Source organism: Oxyura jamaicensis, chromosome 23, assembly GCF_011077185.1.
Source record: "Oxyura jamaicensis isolate SHBP4307 breed ruddy duck chromosome 23, BPBGC_Ojam_1.0, whole genome shotgun sequence".
Classification (NCBI taxonomy): Eukaryota; Metazoa; Chordata; class Aves; order Anseriformes; family Anatidae; genus Oxyura; species Oxyura jamaicensis.
This window is the reverse complement of record NC_048915.1, coordinates 6042462-6058861: the sequence shown is the minus strand read 5'-3', so window position 1 is coordinate 6058861 and position 16400 is coordinate 6042462. Positions and strand designations below refer to the sequence as shown.

Below are 16400 nucleotides of genomic sequence, written 5' to 3'. Positions count from 1 at the left end.
CGGCCCGGCGCGGCGCGGCGGGCGCGGGGGATGGAGCCCTTCCTGGGCTGCACCGGCGCCGCGCTCCTGCTCTGCTTCAGCTACGCCGGCCTGCGCCCGGTGGAGGCAGGTAGGGGGCCGCCGGGCCCGGGGGGCGCAGGGGGAGAGCTCCGGGGGAACGGGGCGGAAGGGCCCGGAGAGCTCCGGGGCGCGGCGGGGGCGGGCAGGGGGCTGGGGAGCCCCGGGGCGCTCCGGGAAGGAGTTGGTGGGCAGCGGCGGAGGGGCCGGGGAGGGCAGGGAGCCCCTGTCCCACGGTTGCCTCCGGTGCCCCGGCCCTGGGGAGGGCGGCTCGGGGGCACGGGGCGTGAAAAAGGCAGTGCGGGGGGAGCAGCAGGAGCCCCCTGCCCCTGCCCCTGCCCCTGCCCCTGTCCTGCCCCTGCCCCTGCAGCTCATACCAAGGGGCTGAGCTGGAGCCGAGGGGGTGAAGGTAGCCGTGCACTGCCTACGCGTGGGCTGGTGGCCCCAGCAATCCCCCTCCAGCAGCCCCACGGGACCCACCTCCCCATGGGGCATGGCACATCCTGGTGACATGGAAGCAGGCCCCTGCCAGCTGGCCGGGTCCTCTAAGGGGGGGTCTTTTGGGAAGACGAATGTCCCCGGGAGCTCATCCTAATCCTGACACAACCAGGAGCTGCTCAGCTCCCTGCTCTGGCCAGGCTGAGCCCTTGCCCAAGTGCCCTGTGCAGGTGCCACATCTCGGCAGTGCTGTTGGTGCTCCCCTCAAGCCCTCACCTCGCCACGCAGCACCAGCCCCAGCCAGGTGCCCGCCTGGCTCTGTGCGCGCAGACAGGGCCCTCTCCCTCCCGAGCACAGGCGGTCTGGCTGCAGGATGCTGGTGGAACAGCTGCTTTGATTTGCAAAACGCTGATTGCCAGAATATCTCACATTCCAGGAGGCTGTGGGTGACTGTTGACGATGCAAAGCTCCGGGGAGTGGAAATTCCTGCCCCCAGCCAGCCCCGGTAGCTGTAGGAGTTACACTCGCCCATGTCCTGCCTGTGCTGGGGCTGCAGGAACCCCCAAACACCTTCAGGTTCGATGCACACATCCTTGGCTGGACGTCGGCACCCTGGAGTGGCCGTTTCACGAGGGGCAGACGTGGGGAGATTCATGAAACATCCCTAAAAGAAGGGAGCAAGGGGGAAAACAACACATCTGCAATTGTAATGGCCTTCCCTGTTTCCTGTAAACTAGGACACTTCCCCTGCTCTTCCTTATCCTCAAATCACCTCAGCCGGTGACTGAGAGTAAACATGGAGCTGTGTCCCTGCCCATCACCGCCTGCTGCTTGTCTTGCAGGCAGCGTTCACAGGCTGTGGGGAGCCTTTGTGCTTTCAGGGGCCGGCAGCCCCGTAAGGATGCAGCGTGGCCCCAGTGTGTGCCTGCAGCATGCGGTGGGGCCGCAGGAGCCCCGGTGGTCTTTGGTTCAGACGAAGCTGCGTGACCTTGGTGCTGTGCCCCGTGACCCCGCTGCCTCCCGTTCTTGCTGTCGGCTCTGCAGGGGCTGGTGGAGGCGCTGGGCTGGGGCTGGTGCCGCTCCTGGTTTCCAGGGGGGAACAAGAGGAAGGCGGGCACAGCACGATCGTCCCAAGGTCACACAGAGGTGGTGGCAGCATCACCACCAGCACTGCGTCCCCGGCACTGCCAGCCACGTGGCCACGAGGCCGCTGAGGCGAGCAAGCCAAAAGCCATCGGAAAAGCTCTTGGAGAGGAAGCAGGGGCTGGCGGGGGGCGGCAGGGTTCTGTGGGGTGCAGCGTGGCTGCAGCCTCAGCTCTGCTCCCCTTTGCACCCAGAGCTCCTACAAGCAGGCTTAAAATAATGCATCCTGTAGGGTTAAAGCTGCTGTCCCAGGAAAGGCCCGGGGGGAATGGCACAAATTCCTCTGCCAAGCCGCAGTGAGGGCTGGCAAGAAGCAGAACTCGGACCCAGCCCTCACTGGGCCCTGCTCTGGAAGGGGCATTTGGCCACCCGGGGCTGCTTCTTGCAAGGTGATGCCAAGGTGAGCAGCAGGGGAGGCAGGACCATGAGGAGGCAGCTGAGGAAGCCTCCACCCAGAGCGTTCTGACAGCCCTCAGCGGTGGCACTTCTGAACCTCTCCAGCTTACTCCTGTGGCTGCCACTGAGAAATCCCTGGGGCTGCTCAGCAGGTCTGAAGCACAGCTCATTCTGCAGTTGTGCTTGCTCTGGGAGGGGGGCTGGCCCCCTCTGCCCATCATGCAGGGCTGTGCTCCCCATACCACAGAGCAATGGAAGTGGGAGGTGAGCTGTGCCGGACCAGGTGGCTGTTAGGGGCTGTAGGAGCAGCAGAACACTGTGCAGCGGTGGTGAAAGACCTCAAAATGGTCCTCAGCCCCTGCAGCTTCCCAGGGCAAACAGCATCCCTGCAATTGAACCTGCACACCAGGCAGCTCGGGTCAGATTTATTTGTGTGGGATGGAGGTGAAAGATAACACCAGCCAGGCTGCATGAGACTTTGCCCTCCAGCACAGCTCTGGGCCCCATCCAGCCCTCAGCCTTCCCTGCAGCCTCCAGGTCAAGCAGCCTGGTAGCACCTTGTCCACCTCCGCTCTCCAAAAGGGCCCCAAAGGCATCAGGCTGGGTTCTGGTTGCTGCCCAGCCCCGAAGCACCTCCATGCTCTCCTGGCCTCTCCTGCGCACCTTGAGCTGCCCTGCAGATGAGGCTCCCTCTGCAGAGGCCGGGTCTCCATCCCCCCGTCCCCCCATCAAGCAGCAGGGGGAGGCAACACCAGGCTGGTCCCCCTGTCCCCGTGGGACTCGCTGCCCTTCTCCTCCAGCCGGGAGCCGAGGTGACCACGGTCCAGCAGCCTCACGTGCGTGATCACAACGGGAGCAGCACACAGCACGCGCGAGCAGGCGGGGACGGCTCCGGCAGCAGTTTGCAGATGCCCGAGCAGCCCATGCCTGCCCCTTCCTGTCTCACCACGGCCACGGAGATTCCTGGCCAGCTGAGGGAAGGCGTAAGCACTTTATTGATTTCTGCATTCAGCGTAGGAGAGATTTAATTGAAATATGGAGGTTTCTAACCTCGGTGTCAGCCTCCCAGCAGGGACACTGCTGTGCGAAGCAGCCGAGGTTGTGCTTCCCTCCTCCAAATGCTGTCTCCTGCTGGGGATGTGCATGAAGACGGAGCGGGACGAGCTCGCACACATTAGCCATGCACAGGCGCTGTGGCAGGATCCAAAAGCAGCCTTCATGGAGCTGTGCCCGTGTACTGGTGCTGAGTGTGGCCTCATCCATGTGGCATTTATTGTTAATTAACCCCCTCCTGTTTTATAAAGTACCCAGAGCCCAAATTAAGGCCTAACTCAGGCATAATTCAGTTAAAAGCACAAATGCATCGAGCACTGAAGTACGCAAATCTTTATGTGTGCAGTAAAAATCCAAGTGCTGTGTACAGGAGCGGAGCTGGGCTGGGACCAGGCAGAGAGCTCCCCGCAGAGCTCTGGGCACTGAGCTCCAGCGCCTGCTCTCCATCGCTGCTGCCGACATCGCTCTTGTGCCTCCCTGGCAGTGCACGGCTGTGGGCTGAGGGGCTGTAAAAGACCGTGGTGCCCAGTCCTGCCTGGACGTTTGGGCCCTTGATAAAACATGCCTCGACAATGACTCAGCTCTGGGTTGGCAGCGTTAAAACCAAAGTCGGGGCATTGGCGAGACCTGGACAAATCCTGACTGTCTTCGGGACGCAGTTGGAGGTTTGGCAGCATGGGGAATTCTCCAGAGCAGTGATGGCACAAGGCTGCTCCAACCCCAGCTGAGGACCAGCTCTGCTGATACCTCTTCCCCTTTACTCCTGCCCCAAGGAATTATTGATGGCTGGGCTGGACACAGCGAGCAGTGCCTTGCTCTCCGGGGGGCTCCATCCACCCCAGCAGTGTTTGCACCTGCGTGCTCGGGCAGCGGGGAATCGGGGACAGAGCCTCAGGGGCAAGCGGGGGCTGGCCTATTAGTATCCCATTAGTACAAGGAGTGGGCGGTCAGCAGGAAATAATTGCCTCTTTCCCAGCCTGAAGAGCCACCGGTTGGTCTTTTCTGGTCTTTGGAACTGGCAGCGCTCAGCAAACAGCCCCGCTTCCATGCGAGCGGGTGCGGGAGAGCAGCGGTGCGCCCTGCTCCCTCCCACTCCCCTGCAGGCTCTCTTCATTAAAACACTCAGGGAAGCTGAACGGCGCGCCAGCCTTCCTACATACCCCATAAAGCTGACAAGCAATCACATCCACTGAAGAGAGCCATGCTGGGAGAGCAGAGAAAGGCTCGGGAAGGCAGAAAAGGCAGCCTTTTGGCTCCCCCACGCAGCCGGCAGGCAGCGGCACTTTGCGGAGAGTGGCACGTGGGACCGTACCGATGCTCCTTCCCCTGGCAGGCTGCATCCTTCCATCGCCCATGTCATTGGGAAAGGTTGTGGTGCTGGAGCAAAGAGCTGCCGGGACGTACAGCCAGCCTGCGTCCTGCAGGAGAGGGCACACAGCATGCAGGTGCAGCTGGGGACCAGGTCCAGCCGGGCAGCTCTGCTCGAGCAGCTCCAGAGCCTCTGTGGATGCTCTGACTGCTGCACCCCGGCCCAGGGGCTCCGACTAGGTTGAGCCTTTTGCAACAGTAAAGGAGCTGCTTGGGGAAGAGGCGCTAAGTGAATTAGAAAAATGCCATGACCATAGCATAGCCTTGCCCACGTAGGAAGCAGCTGCTTTTTACTCCAGGCATTCTCATGTGGCCACTCCAGCCAAGGCAGATGAATTCAGAAGAAGCAGATGTGGGGGAGGCCGGGCTCCTTGGCTGTGGAGATGCCTTAATACCAGACCTAGAGCTTGATCACGTAACTCAGCGAGCAGAGGTGACCCCCAGGGGTGTGACATTAACACCGTCTCCCTTTTCCTCTGTGCAGATGGCTCCTCCAGCAGCTGGCATGGCCAAAGGCAGTAAGCTGGCTGCCACCCCCAGCCCCACCATAGGAGCTCATGGCAGAGCCTGCAAACTGAGAGAATTGAGTGGTTTCACAGGAAAGACACCACAGTAAGGAGAGGGCCCATGGCAGCACAGCCAGGAGCAGGGGGCAGCAGCAGTGGGATGGGGACAAACCTCCCCACCCTTCCCCATGCTACAGCTGCGGTGGCGAAGTCACCATACGGGGCAGGTGGGTGGTTCTCTGCTCCTTGTGCCAGCAGCTTCTGTGCTGACAATGAAAAGCCAGGAAGGAATCAGCCCAAAGCTGTAAAGCGTTGTCGTTTTTTTTCCCTCTCTCTCTTAAATAAAAGTCCATTAATAATCAGCAGAGCGTTTAATGAGAGGCTAGAAGGAGTTCTCAGCATTAAGAGGGGATTAAGAGCAATCTTTGCTGCTCACTCCTGCTCGCTGCGTGGAGGCAGCTCTGACCCACTCTTGCCAAAAGGCCCAGGGTGGGCAGGAGCACCGGGCTGCGACAGCCCTGGGAGGTGCGGGACTGCAACTCGCCTGATGAGGGTGAGAAAGAAACAAGACATGGTTTAAGCATAATCAGTTTTGAAGTAGCCATTCCCTATTAAAATCCTCATGATTTTATCTTAATTGATCAGTTCCTTCCTAAACAGGGGGCTCTGAGTTTTGCCGACATGAAAATGAGAGCATCTTTCCATCCACGCACACAGCTCTCGCTTAAATTTGGCCAAACAGATCCTCCGCCAGCCTGCAAGGTGTGATTTGCTCCAGCAGGCACTGCAGCCCCCGAGCTGGGGTAAAGCTGAACTGCTAAACCAGGAATCCTTCACAGTACGGGTTCCTTACAGACCAGACGGGGGCTGTGCTGCCAGCAGTGTCTCTGGAGTAATCGTGCAGGAGGAAGGGTTGGTTTAATGCACAGCGTGTTCCTTGCTATCTCACCCACAGCAGGGAAGGAGTTGGCCCTGGGGACATCCCACCCCGTGCCTGCTCCCCAGGTCACCAGCAGCTCCCCTGGCTGCTGCAGGCACAGAGCAAAGTTTCCAGGAGCTGCAGATGAGTCTGAAAGGAGCCAGACGTTTGGATTTGGCACCTCACGGCCCTGCTAGAGAGGCTGACCCTCTGCAGCCAGCTGGGAAACAGAAATTACTGAGCTCAGCCGGGCTGGCACTACAAAGAGCCGCAACTGGCCCAGGCAGCCAAAAGTGGTGTGGAATATCTTGGAACAATGATTAGATTTTAGAAAGTCATGATCTCATCATGCATCTCCCGGGAGCAGGGAGAAAAGCATCCTCACGGATTAAAATTTTGGTCGCAAATTATTCACTCAGCTCTGGGAGCAGGGAACTCATTTTCCTGGCTTTGTATTTCTGTTGCTTAGTTCTCTTTTCATATCGCTTTTATACTGATTTGACACCGCTGATTTATGTGTAGCTCCTCCTAATCTGTAGTAGTGAAGGAAAGGAATGCTCAGATCTGTCCTAGATGTTACTGTGTTATCTCTGACTTTAACTACACCATCTCACCAAGGTAGTATTATGAAGGAGGCTTTCTGGAGTGCTCTTGACCATGCACACCAGCTGATTTCTCCCCTGCCTGCACTCAGAGTCCTGCTTTGTGGGCTCCAAGCACTGGGCTGCAGCTTCACCAAGCGCATCCCCTCTGCCTTCCAGCCTCCCTCCAGCTCCCAGGGATGTCGTTTGCTCCTCTCCTCCAGCTCTGCAACATCTTCCCAACTCACCCGTGTTTTACGTCATCAGGAAACTCTGATGACTTTTTTTTTTTTTATGCTGTGCCTTCCTCAAGGTCACAAACCTCAAAGGGCACTCAGGCACCGAGGGCGGTGCGCTTTTTCTTCCCCTTTCCCAGCCTGAAGCTTTTTCCCCGATACTCTGCTCTCTGTTCCTGTGAGGCCAATTCATCTCTTTTCAAAGGCCTCCTCAGCCCGCGCTGGGTAAATTAGTGGTAGCTTCTCCTAAAAATATCCAGGAGAGACAACCATGCTGGGATCTGACCGCACAGCTGCCCTGTGAGACGGGCGCAGTGCCTGGCTGCAGCTGGGGGCTGTTTTGTCTCCCCGCTCCGCCATGTCCTCCATATGTTCTATCAAATTCACCAGGCATGACTCACAGACCTTCCCGGTGCGCATTCCCGTCTGCTGACTGCCCCTTACTAAAATTAGACCCTCCTCTGGACAGCACGTGGGCTTGGTGTCGGGGAAGGTGAGGAACTGCAGCCCCACGTCCCTTCCCTGGGTCACAGCAGGCAGCCGCCTCCAGAAGGGGCTGGTGCTCGCAGCTCCCCGCCCAGCGTCTCCTTGGCCCTGCAGTGGGCAATGCTGGAATATTTCCCTTCTCTGAGGGCTTGTGGGGACCCTGCTGCCCCATTTCAGGAAGGCCATGCCCTGAGATGATAATGCTCTGGGCTGATATGTCCTTGATCGTGTGCTCCAGAAAGGAAGGATGCTTCCCTCCATGAAATCCTGAAGACCACACTGCTTGCTGCTCTTCCTCCTGAGGTCTCAAATTCTTGTGAACCTGACCATGCTCCTTCCAATGAACTTTTTGCTTGCTGAAGGACTCCCCACGATCAGTTTGGGTCTGAATGGCTCGTACAGACTTGAGGGTCCCGCTAACAGGCCTGGTGGACGTGGGTCTGGCAGGACGGGGAGCCCTGAAAGCTGGCACCACTGCTGTTTGGGGAGGAAAGAAGGAATAAGGTCATTGCTCTGCTAGGTGTAGAACAGCACCAGCCTTCAGCTGAGGAATTCTGTGCTCCCGGTATTTTCTCTGTTCCCCGGGAACATTCACCAGGAGTGAAGTCAGTTGTTCGGAGACACTGACACTCCAGCTAGAATATTTTCAGCCACATTCAGGCGGCTGGGACTGACTGTAAATCCGACAAGTGTTACTGGAGACGTGCACACGTGCGTCCTTCTTTTACTGCTGGCCTCAGCCCCAGCCCCAGAAGGGCAGCATTGTGCAATGGTTAAAAAGCAACAGAAGTATTATTTGATGCGAGTCAGAACAAATGACCCATTCTCACCCTGCTGACCCCTTGGGGGTACTCAGATTCCTTGCAATCTCGTGAGCATTTACTCTTAACTCTGGTTAGCATTTACCACCTTTGGTTTGGGGCACAATCTGGTGATTAGGAATTCAGTGTTACCAGAGGAGGGAACAGTGGTGCAACCTGCTGCACAGCACGGGAAGGATGGTGCCAAGCTTATGAGGCAGAACCTTCTCCCACAGAAGCAAAGGGCTTCATGATGTGCAGCCCCCTTGGGACGAGGTCCCACCAAGGGCAGGAGCCCAGCAGCTACAGCCAAGCCCAGCTCCCTTGGCAAAGCTGGCAGCTGCACAGACTGACCCTGCTGCTGGAAACCCAGCTGTGCTCAAAAAAACACCAAATTTGGAGCCTCAAGCTACTGCTTTCATGGCCTGGCCTTTTCACATTACCCTGGTCCATTGGTGGCTGGTGCAGCACGTTCTGTCCTGTTAGCTGGGAGCAGACGGCTGTTGAATGTCCTCTGGCCATCTGAGGGAGCATCCAGCAGCTACGTATAAAAATACAAAATGTGTATAAAAAAATTCTGTCAGACTAACAGAAAAAAAAAAAAAAAAAAAAAAAAAGAATCACTCCCGTTTACTACCACTGACTTTCAAACCCCCAGAGTGCTCATCAAAGCATCCAGTTTTCATACTTCTAAGATAGATTTTGCATTTCCTCCCAGCTGTCACTGTCAGGCTGTAATAGGACACACCAGAGAAAACATGGAACATGGCCGGGGAGACGAGTGAGCTAATCAATAGTCTGCTGTGCTGTCAAATTGTTTCCAAGGGGTGGATGTTTCACAGGTATAACGTAACTCGTACTCTCAGCAGAGATCTCTAGGACCTCACTGGTAATTAAGACATGGAATATCTGCCATTTCCAGGTCCCATACCCAGAGCCACCAACAGGAAGGTCACTTGCAGCTCTGTTTCTCATGCCTCGGACCCCGGCTACATCTTACGTTTCGTTTTACTGTCCCCGAGCAGCCCTTTCCCACTCCCCTCCTTGCCCTTGCTCTGTCTCCTGCCTGCAGCTGCAACTGCCCCTGTAAAGGCTCTGCTCTCCCTCCTTGCAGACAGCCCATCGGCTCCAGTAAATGTCACGGTCAAACACCTGAAAGCCAACTCCGCTGTTGTGACTTGGGATGTTCTGGAAGATGAAGTTGTCATTGGATTTGCAATATCCCAGCAGGTAGAGTGCCTATGGTTACCCAGTTTCGGTCATGCTCATCTTCACCCCAGGTCCCCTCTGTTTCCAAATTCCCTTGCTGCAGTTTAAGCCCATTCTTTCTTGTCCTGTCCCTTGTGGTCTGGGAGGGAACTTCTTTCCCATCCTCTTTGCAGCAGTGCTCCATGTTTTGGTAGCTGCAGAGAGGAAAGGGTCCGACTGTCTCCGCGTCCATGGTGGGCAGGGCAGGAAGCAGTGGTCTTAGACGCCAGCAGCGCACACAGGAGGCCTCTCCGCCACTCTGTGCTCTCCTCTCTCGGCTTCCAGAAGAAGGACGTGCGGATGCTGCGCTTCATCCAGGAGGTGAACACCACCACCCGCTCCTGTGCCCTCTGGGACCTAGAGGAGGACACTGAGTACATTGTGCATGTCCAGTCCATCAGCATCCAAGGCCAGAGCCCTGCCAGTGAGCCAGTCCTCTTCAAGACCCCCAGGGAAGCTGAGAAACTAGCCTCTAAAAATAAAGGCAAGTGTGGGTGAGTTCCTGTGTGGTCCCTGGGAAGCCCAGGCAGCGCAGGGCTCTGCAGGGAGGCCAGCAGTATCCTGGGCAATGAGGACAGCTGGGTTAAACACACGCAGGGCTGAGCCCCTGTACAAGAGAGATGCCCCAAGGGTACCCAGCAGACAAGGAGGTGCTGAGGTTGTGCTGTTTTCTGAGCTGTGCCCAGCCCGGTGGTGCTGGCTCAGGCTGTTATCACAGTGGGACTGCAATATAAATGTACTCCTGAGTACAATTACACCTCAGTACTGGACACGCACTGAGTACATCTGAGATCAAGATGAGGTTACCTGGCCCCTGCAAAGTATTGCAGAAAGGTGAGCAGCCATTGCTGCCAATGGCTGGCTGTTCTTTCCTCCCATTTCAGGTGAGGTTTAACAGGCAAAGTGAGAAGGTTTCCAGCTTGGGAGCAGTGTGTCCAGCATCCTGGCAAGTGGGAAATGCCAGGGGAAATTCCTGAGCAGCCTATGCTCTCCTGTGGAACCAGACCCCTGGGTGGCACTGGGCACAGCACAGCTGTCCTCACAGGGCACTCAGAGGGAGCTGCTGAACCCCTTGTGCTTCAGTTCCAGGAGAGCAGGGGAAAAAAATACTCACAGACTCCCTATTTTCTTACATTTCAAAGGTTTTTGCCAAATTGCAGAATAGTTGAGGTTGGATGGACCCTCTTGAGATCATGTACTCCCACCCCTTGCTCAAGCAGGGTCAGCTAGAGCAGGTGGTCCAGGGTCATGTCCACTTGGGCTTTGAATATCTCCGTGGGTGATGGATGTCTCCAGCTTCCTACCTGGAGGCTCCTTCACTTGCTCCTCTTAAGCCAAACCAGATGTGGAAGGTTTTCTGGCAGGTAGAATCTCTGCTACAGCAAGGGCTGGGGAGCTCAGGGGTCTGGGATATCAAGGGGACTCAGCCGAGGACTCGGCCTGTCGCAGGGCTTTTGGCCATGGTTCTTAGGAAGTTGTGAGTTCTTGACTCTTCCTGCTAAAATGATTTGGTGTCTGTAAATACCGAATTGCTGTTCATCCAAAAGCACTAAGCGGAGCACTGCTTCCCTCCCCAGAGGCTTGAACTGTAATCTTCTTAGTGCTTTGAAGGCGAGGAGGCGCATTATGCCCTGAGAGAAGGCTCCGCTCATTTCTGAATCCCATGGCTCCGGTGAAAAATCTCATGCCAGGCTCCCCACTCCCGAGCCGGGAGAGGAGCTGCTGAAGCATGCAAGGTGTTTTGACAGGCACAGACGGTGCTAGCAGAAACCAGAGCCAGCAGCGTGAATCGCAGCAGGGCCAGACCCTGTGTGGCCTTACCCCACGGCTGCTCCTCCATGGGAGCTGCCCGCTGGCCCTGTCCTACCTCTCCCCCCTGCCCCATCCCCTGCAGGCTGCCAGGGACAGGCACGGGGCAGCGGCCGCAGAGCTCGGTGCCCTGCAGGCTCAAGGCACAGCTCGTGCTGGTCGCGGGTCTGGCGGGCGAGGACTCCTGCTCTGCCAGCTCTGATCCTGGTGCGCTGATGATTTGAGCAAAGGGCACTGCTGAACTGGTGTCTGCAGCCCAGCTGAGCCGCACGGTTAGGTTTCACCATCTCTCTTTCCCCTTGTGCAGATGAGGTGACAATGAAGGAGATGGCGAAGAAAAACCAACAGCTGCGAGCAGGGGAAATTCTCATCATTGTTGTGGTGTTGTTTATGTGGGCAGGTCAGTTCAATCTCTCTGTCAAAAGCGTGTAATATCCCTAGGGCTTGTGGCTTGCTTGGTTTGCATGTGTAATCGTGTAAGACCTGAAAAGAAACCCTTCCTCCCATGAAGAGCAGTGCATATTCAGCTGTAAGAGCACTTCAGTTCCCTCTGCAGCATCAGGAGCCAGGCAGTGCCAAAAGCAGGTGAATCAGTGCTCTGATCTGGTGCAGCAGGAAGTAGATAATGGACTTGATGAACCAATTGTCTAATTCAGCATGGCTAATCCTGTAAGTTCAATTTTTCCAGAAAGCACTGATGATAATGTCCTCAGCCATCCGCCAGGATGCCTCGAGCCCTTCAAATGACACAGGTCACTGTAATTAACTGGCTTATTATATGACTCCAGCTCTCATGCAAAGCAGAAATTCCCATAAGAGTTCTGCCAAAGTTCAAACACACATCAGACATCAAGAGACTTGCTCTCAACACCCACTATATATATACCAAAACCCACTGCAAAAACAATTCAAACCATGGTAGTAGTATTGAAAGAACAAATAGCTCCAAATATCAAAACACCAATAAACCCAGATACTCACAAAATCCATTGTTAAAATACAAAGAATAGTATTTAATAGGAAGAGGAGGAGCATTAGCAGAAGCATATTAACCAAATGAGGGAAAAACTGCATAAGCTCTTTCCAACATGAGTTTGGGACTATGTTTCCATTGACCTTATATCAAATTGTATCTAGGACAGATCTCACTCCTATGTTTTAAACTAGCAAATGGAGAGGAAAATTCCTGAGTCCTACCCCACCAGCTTAGCACATCTGAAGTGGCTGCAGGCAGCTCTTCAGCTTGTTCAGTTTGGATATTACATGCGCAAGTTAATGGGAAATAAAGTTTGTGTGCTTGTCTTCTATTTCAAGCCCCAGCCTCCCCTGGCTGACTGTCAGCTGCTGCTCCTGCTGCAGCGCAAGGCATGAATGAAACAACATCTTCTTCCTGCGAGTCACAGAGCAGGCTGCCCAGGGGAAATGGTTCAGGTGACCCAAGGAAATTGCCAGGCAGGGAAATTGGCACTGTGGTAAATCTGCGATCCATAAAAGACAACCTTTGCCACTCTGCCTCTAGTCCCCTTGTCCCAGTCCAACCAGATTTCCACACACAAGAGATGCAAAGAGATGCACGGAGAATTCTCCTCGGCTGGAAGAGAAACCGACTGTGGCAGCACTGAGGGGCTGAGATCAGCTCGCAGCTCCCCTGGGGTTAGGTCGTGCTGTGTGAAGTTCACGGTGGCTTGCCACCTTCGCTGCTGTAAACTGCAGCAATCCCAAGCCCGTATGGGTTGCACTGGTTTACTTCACCAAAGGATTTGGCCCACTTCTACTAACTTCTGCAGAGCTGAGAGCACCTCCATGGAGAAATGTGAATAGGAAGACTGACCCGAGAGCTGCCAAAACAGGGGGATGGAGGTATTAGGTGTCCTCTAATGCAGTTCTGCAAGGTTTCTTTCAAGTGAATCCAGGTGACAGAATCAGATCCACTAAAATATTTTTTTTTTTTTTTTTTGCCCTGGAAAGACCTGAGGTTACCATGCATTGTAAAGCAATTCTTGCTAATGATGATAACCAAATGAAAACCTAAGTCAAGGTTAACAAAAATCTCTAGCCCATGGTCTTTCCAGCATTTAAATCAAGCTTTTTCTTTGCGCATTCCAATTTAAATGTCCTGACAGTAAAAACAATCATGAATAATTACATGAAGTGACTGAACAACGGATTCATCTCCTGCCATAACATAATCTAAAACTCCGATCAGCATCTGAATGAAGAACTTGCTAATGCCACAATTTCCCCTCTAGACAGATGACTTACATTTATGAAGGGAAGTGGGTGTGGGAAAGATCTCTTCTTACTCTTGTGGGTTCTTTAGCAAATCTCAATATATAAACAACTCTTTCCAGCTCTTACCCTGGCCATAGCCTGAACACATTACAATATTTTAGCAAATGCAAACTGGAAGTGGTTTGTGTCCAGGGCTCTGAGCTCAGAGAAGAGACTCGTGCTCTCTGTGCCTCAGTTTTACAATCAGAAAGCACAGAAGGTGTGACTATGCCAGATGTTAGCCTATTCTCCTAGGATCAGCCATTTGTTCACATACGCAGAAAGAATTCGGACCACCGTGTTCATCAGTAACACCTGGGGGCAGCTGCCATAACACCACCTCGCTTTAGGAAGCAGTTTGTGATATCTGGCAAAAGCTCTACATATGTTCTGCTGTGAGGGGAGCTAAAATATTTTTCAGTTACAGAGAAGCAGCATCTGCTCAGGTCTTCTTTACCCCTGTGTTTGGAATTTCCAGGCAGAGAAGTCATTTGGTCAAAATGTCATATAAAAGCTTCCAAGAAAGACATTCTCAATCTTATTATTTGTCATTGCTGCCCCTCCTTTTTTTGTGTGTGTGCTTGTGTGTGTGGGAGGAAATTTCCAGCAGCAGCTTTTGCTGCCGTCACTGTTGCATATTTGCAGATGTTGTCCTGCTGCTCAGGAGACCCTGGCTTACATCGTAAGCAAGTGGGTACAGTACCTGCCTCGTCTGCCAGCTCCAGCTCCTTCTCTTCACCTCAGAGGAGAAAGATCATAAGGCATATTTCCACTCACCAGAAGTTCCAGGAGCTCCTGTGTTTGCAAAGCAAAGATATCATTTAACCACACAGTCGGTGTTAATCGCTATCCAAATGTAGGGCTTAAAACACTTGTCCCATTTAATGACAAGGAAATTGGAATATAATTAATCTTCTGTCCTTCCATCTAACTAGTTTAGCATGGAATTGGCACTGAGAAGGAAACAGCCAGAGGGCCAACTAGCTGTGTTAGAAAATGATCCTTAGGAACAATTGTGATTGCTGCCGAGATCTCTACCAGGAGGCACAAAGCTAGCTGGCAAGCAAGGGATTTCTGATTTCTGCAGGCTCCAGGGGCTGAGCTCATTTGTGTGATCACTAATGCTTTTTCCTGTTAGGGGTGATCGCCCTGTTTTGCAGACAGTACGATATCATCAAAGATAATGAGCCAAATAACAGCAAGGAGAAAGTCAAGAGCGCCTCGGAGAACAGCACTCCCGAGCACCAGGGCGGCGGGCTTCTTCGCAGCAAGGTGAGCCGATGCTGGCACATGGGGCGGGGGCACGGCAGGCAATCACCTTCCAGCTGGGACTCAGCTAAATTTCCCCCAAAAGCAGCTGCTGTTAAACATCCCTGGTCCAGCCTCCTTCCTCCAGTGGGGATGCAGAAGGGCAGCACTCCTTCACCTCCACGCATGCCAGCACCATGGCTCCTTCAGCATCTGAGCACCTCAGATGTGTCGGGAGGCCAGCATTTCACTCCCACCCCTGGGTCAGCCCATGTGCATCAGTAAACTGGATTTCAGTCCATATTTTTGAAATATCTGAGCATCACTAGAAGAAAAACATGCTGAGCAATGCTGCAGTCCCTGAGCTGCTTGGTTCCTTACCCCCAGAGCAGCAGTTAGGTAGCAAGCGGTAAAGGGGATATTAGTCTCGCAATTAACTGAAAAATTGATCAGCAGGAGCATGGCTGGTAATACATGTGATGTTAAAGGCATGCTGTATTTATAGTGTAAGGAGACTCAAGCCTATAATTTATACCAACTTATTCCATTAAATTTGACTTTCCTTTGTTTCTATTCACAACTAGTGTTCTGGCACATCCCCACCACTTTGCATTTACTTATGATTTGAAACAGTCACTAATTCATGCTCACTGCTTGCCCTTTTTCCTTACCCTCAGGGGATGGGAATTAGGACTTTTACAAAAGCAAAATTCACCAGCACACTGCAGAGATCTCTGATGGTATTTTCCTCACGGGTTACTCCTAATACGTCCTTTCTTCATTTGTCTCTTCTCCCCCAGTTTCCAAAAAACAAGCCCTCAGTGAATATCATCGAAGCGTGACAGCCTGCCATCTGAAAGACGGACTCCATTTCTCACTCTCACTTTCTGCCTCTGAGCCTTGATGACTGGGGAGGTGAAATAATGTTGGAGCAATTTGGAAGGAGACCCAGCGATTGTCACTTGATGGCATACACCTCCTTCCTTGTCTGTGTTCTGCAAAACATCTGGCCAGTAAGAAAAATCATGAAAAAAAAAATAATCTGAAACCTGAACAAACAATTGAGATGGAAAAGCATCAGTGAGACAGCTGCTGCCGGTGATCCTGCACTGGACTCATGAATCACCTGGGCTGGAGCAACTTCTCACACACCCCTCTCCACCTTCACACTCCGTCTTCTGGAACAACCTCCTCGTCCTTGGAAATGTACAAGATTTTGATGTATCTTTATTTTGTCTCACTGTCACTACATCTTGACAGTATCAATGTGAGCTCAGGCATCAGTCACTGTCACTCCTCTCCGAGCAAGAAGGAAAGAAAGATCATCGCAGACACGAGTAGCAACCAGATTTTGGCTGCTGCGTGCTCTCGGCTTGCTTTGTTCCATTGATATGTATCATGTAACACGTCTTACAGGTGTGTTTTTAAAACAAACAAAAAAGTCATAGCCCAGTTTCCATTCCTACTGCGAGAACTTCCCTGGTTGTTCTCCAGTTAGGCTGCAGCACATGACTCCAGTATTTCTGTGTCTCCTGTCTCACGCTGGTGTTCGTCATTGCGGATACTCGGGGCACTCCAAACACTTTGGCACAGACCAGTATGAGGGGACACCAGAAGCCCCTCTTCAGCTTCCAGGATAATTTCAAACATTTTCTCCATGGTATTTTCAGCTGGGCCTGAGTCCACCAACAGTGTAATAAACAGTCCATAAAAAAATAGCCAGTCAGCAAAAAAAAAAAAAAAAAAAAAAAAAAAAAATCATGATACCGGTTGCTATGCAAGGTCTCCAGGGGCAATAGCCATTTATTGCAAAAGGCTCTTGCCTAAGGGACCTGTTTCTG

General features: G+C 53.4%; 1 protein-coding gene across 1 annotated transcript; it reads left to right on the top strand.

The window, feature by feature from the left end:
* The first annotated feature begins 6 nt into the window (after positions 1-6).
* On the top strand, positions 7-16307 carry FNDC5 (fibronectin type III domain containing 5). The gene is made up of 6 exons (XM_035345555.1): positions 7-109; positions 9098-9213; positions 9517-9715; positions 11348-11440; positions 14450-14583; positions 15360-16307. The coding sequence occupies exons 1-6, from the start codon at positions 31-33 to the stop codon at positions 15399-15401; spliced, it is 663 nt and encodes a 220-aa protein (XP_035201446.1). The 5' UTR covers positions 7-30; the 3' UTR covers positions 15402-16307.
* Positions 16308-16400: the final 93 nt, after the last annotated feature.

Coding starts and splice junctions, on each gene's coding strand:
- FNDC5 (XM_035345555.1), top strand. CDS start 31: ATGGAGCCCTTCCTGGGCTGCACCGGCGCCGCGCTCCTGCTCTGCTTC. Junction 110..9,097: donor CCTGCGCCCGGTGGAGGCAG/GTAGGGGGCCGC, acceptor CCCTCCTTGCAG/ACAGCCCATCGGCTCCAGTA. Junction 11,441..14,449: donor GGTGTTGTTTATGTGGGCAG/GTCAGTTCAATC, acceptor TTTTCCTGTTAG/GGGTGATCGCCCTGTTTTGC.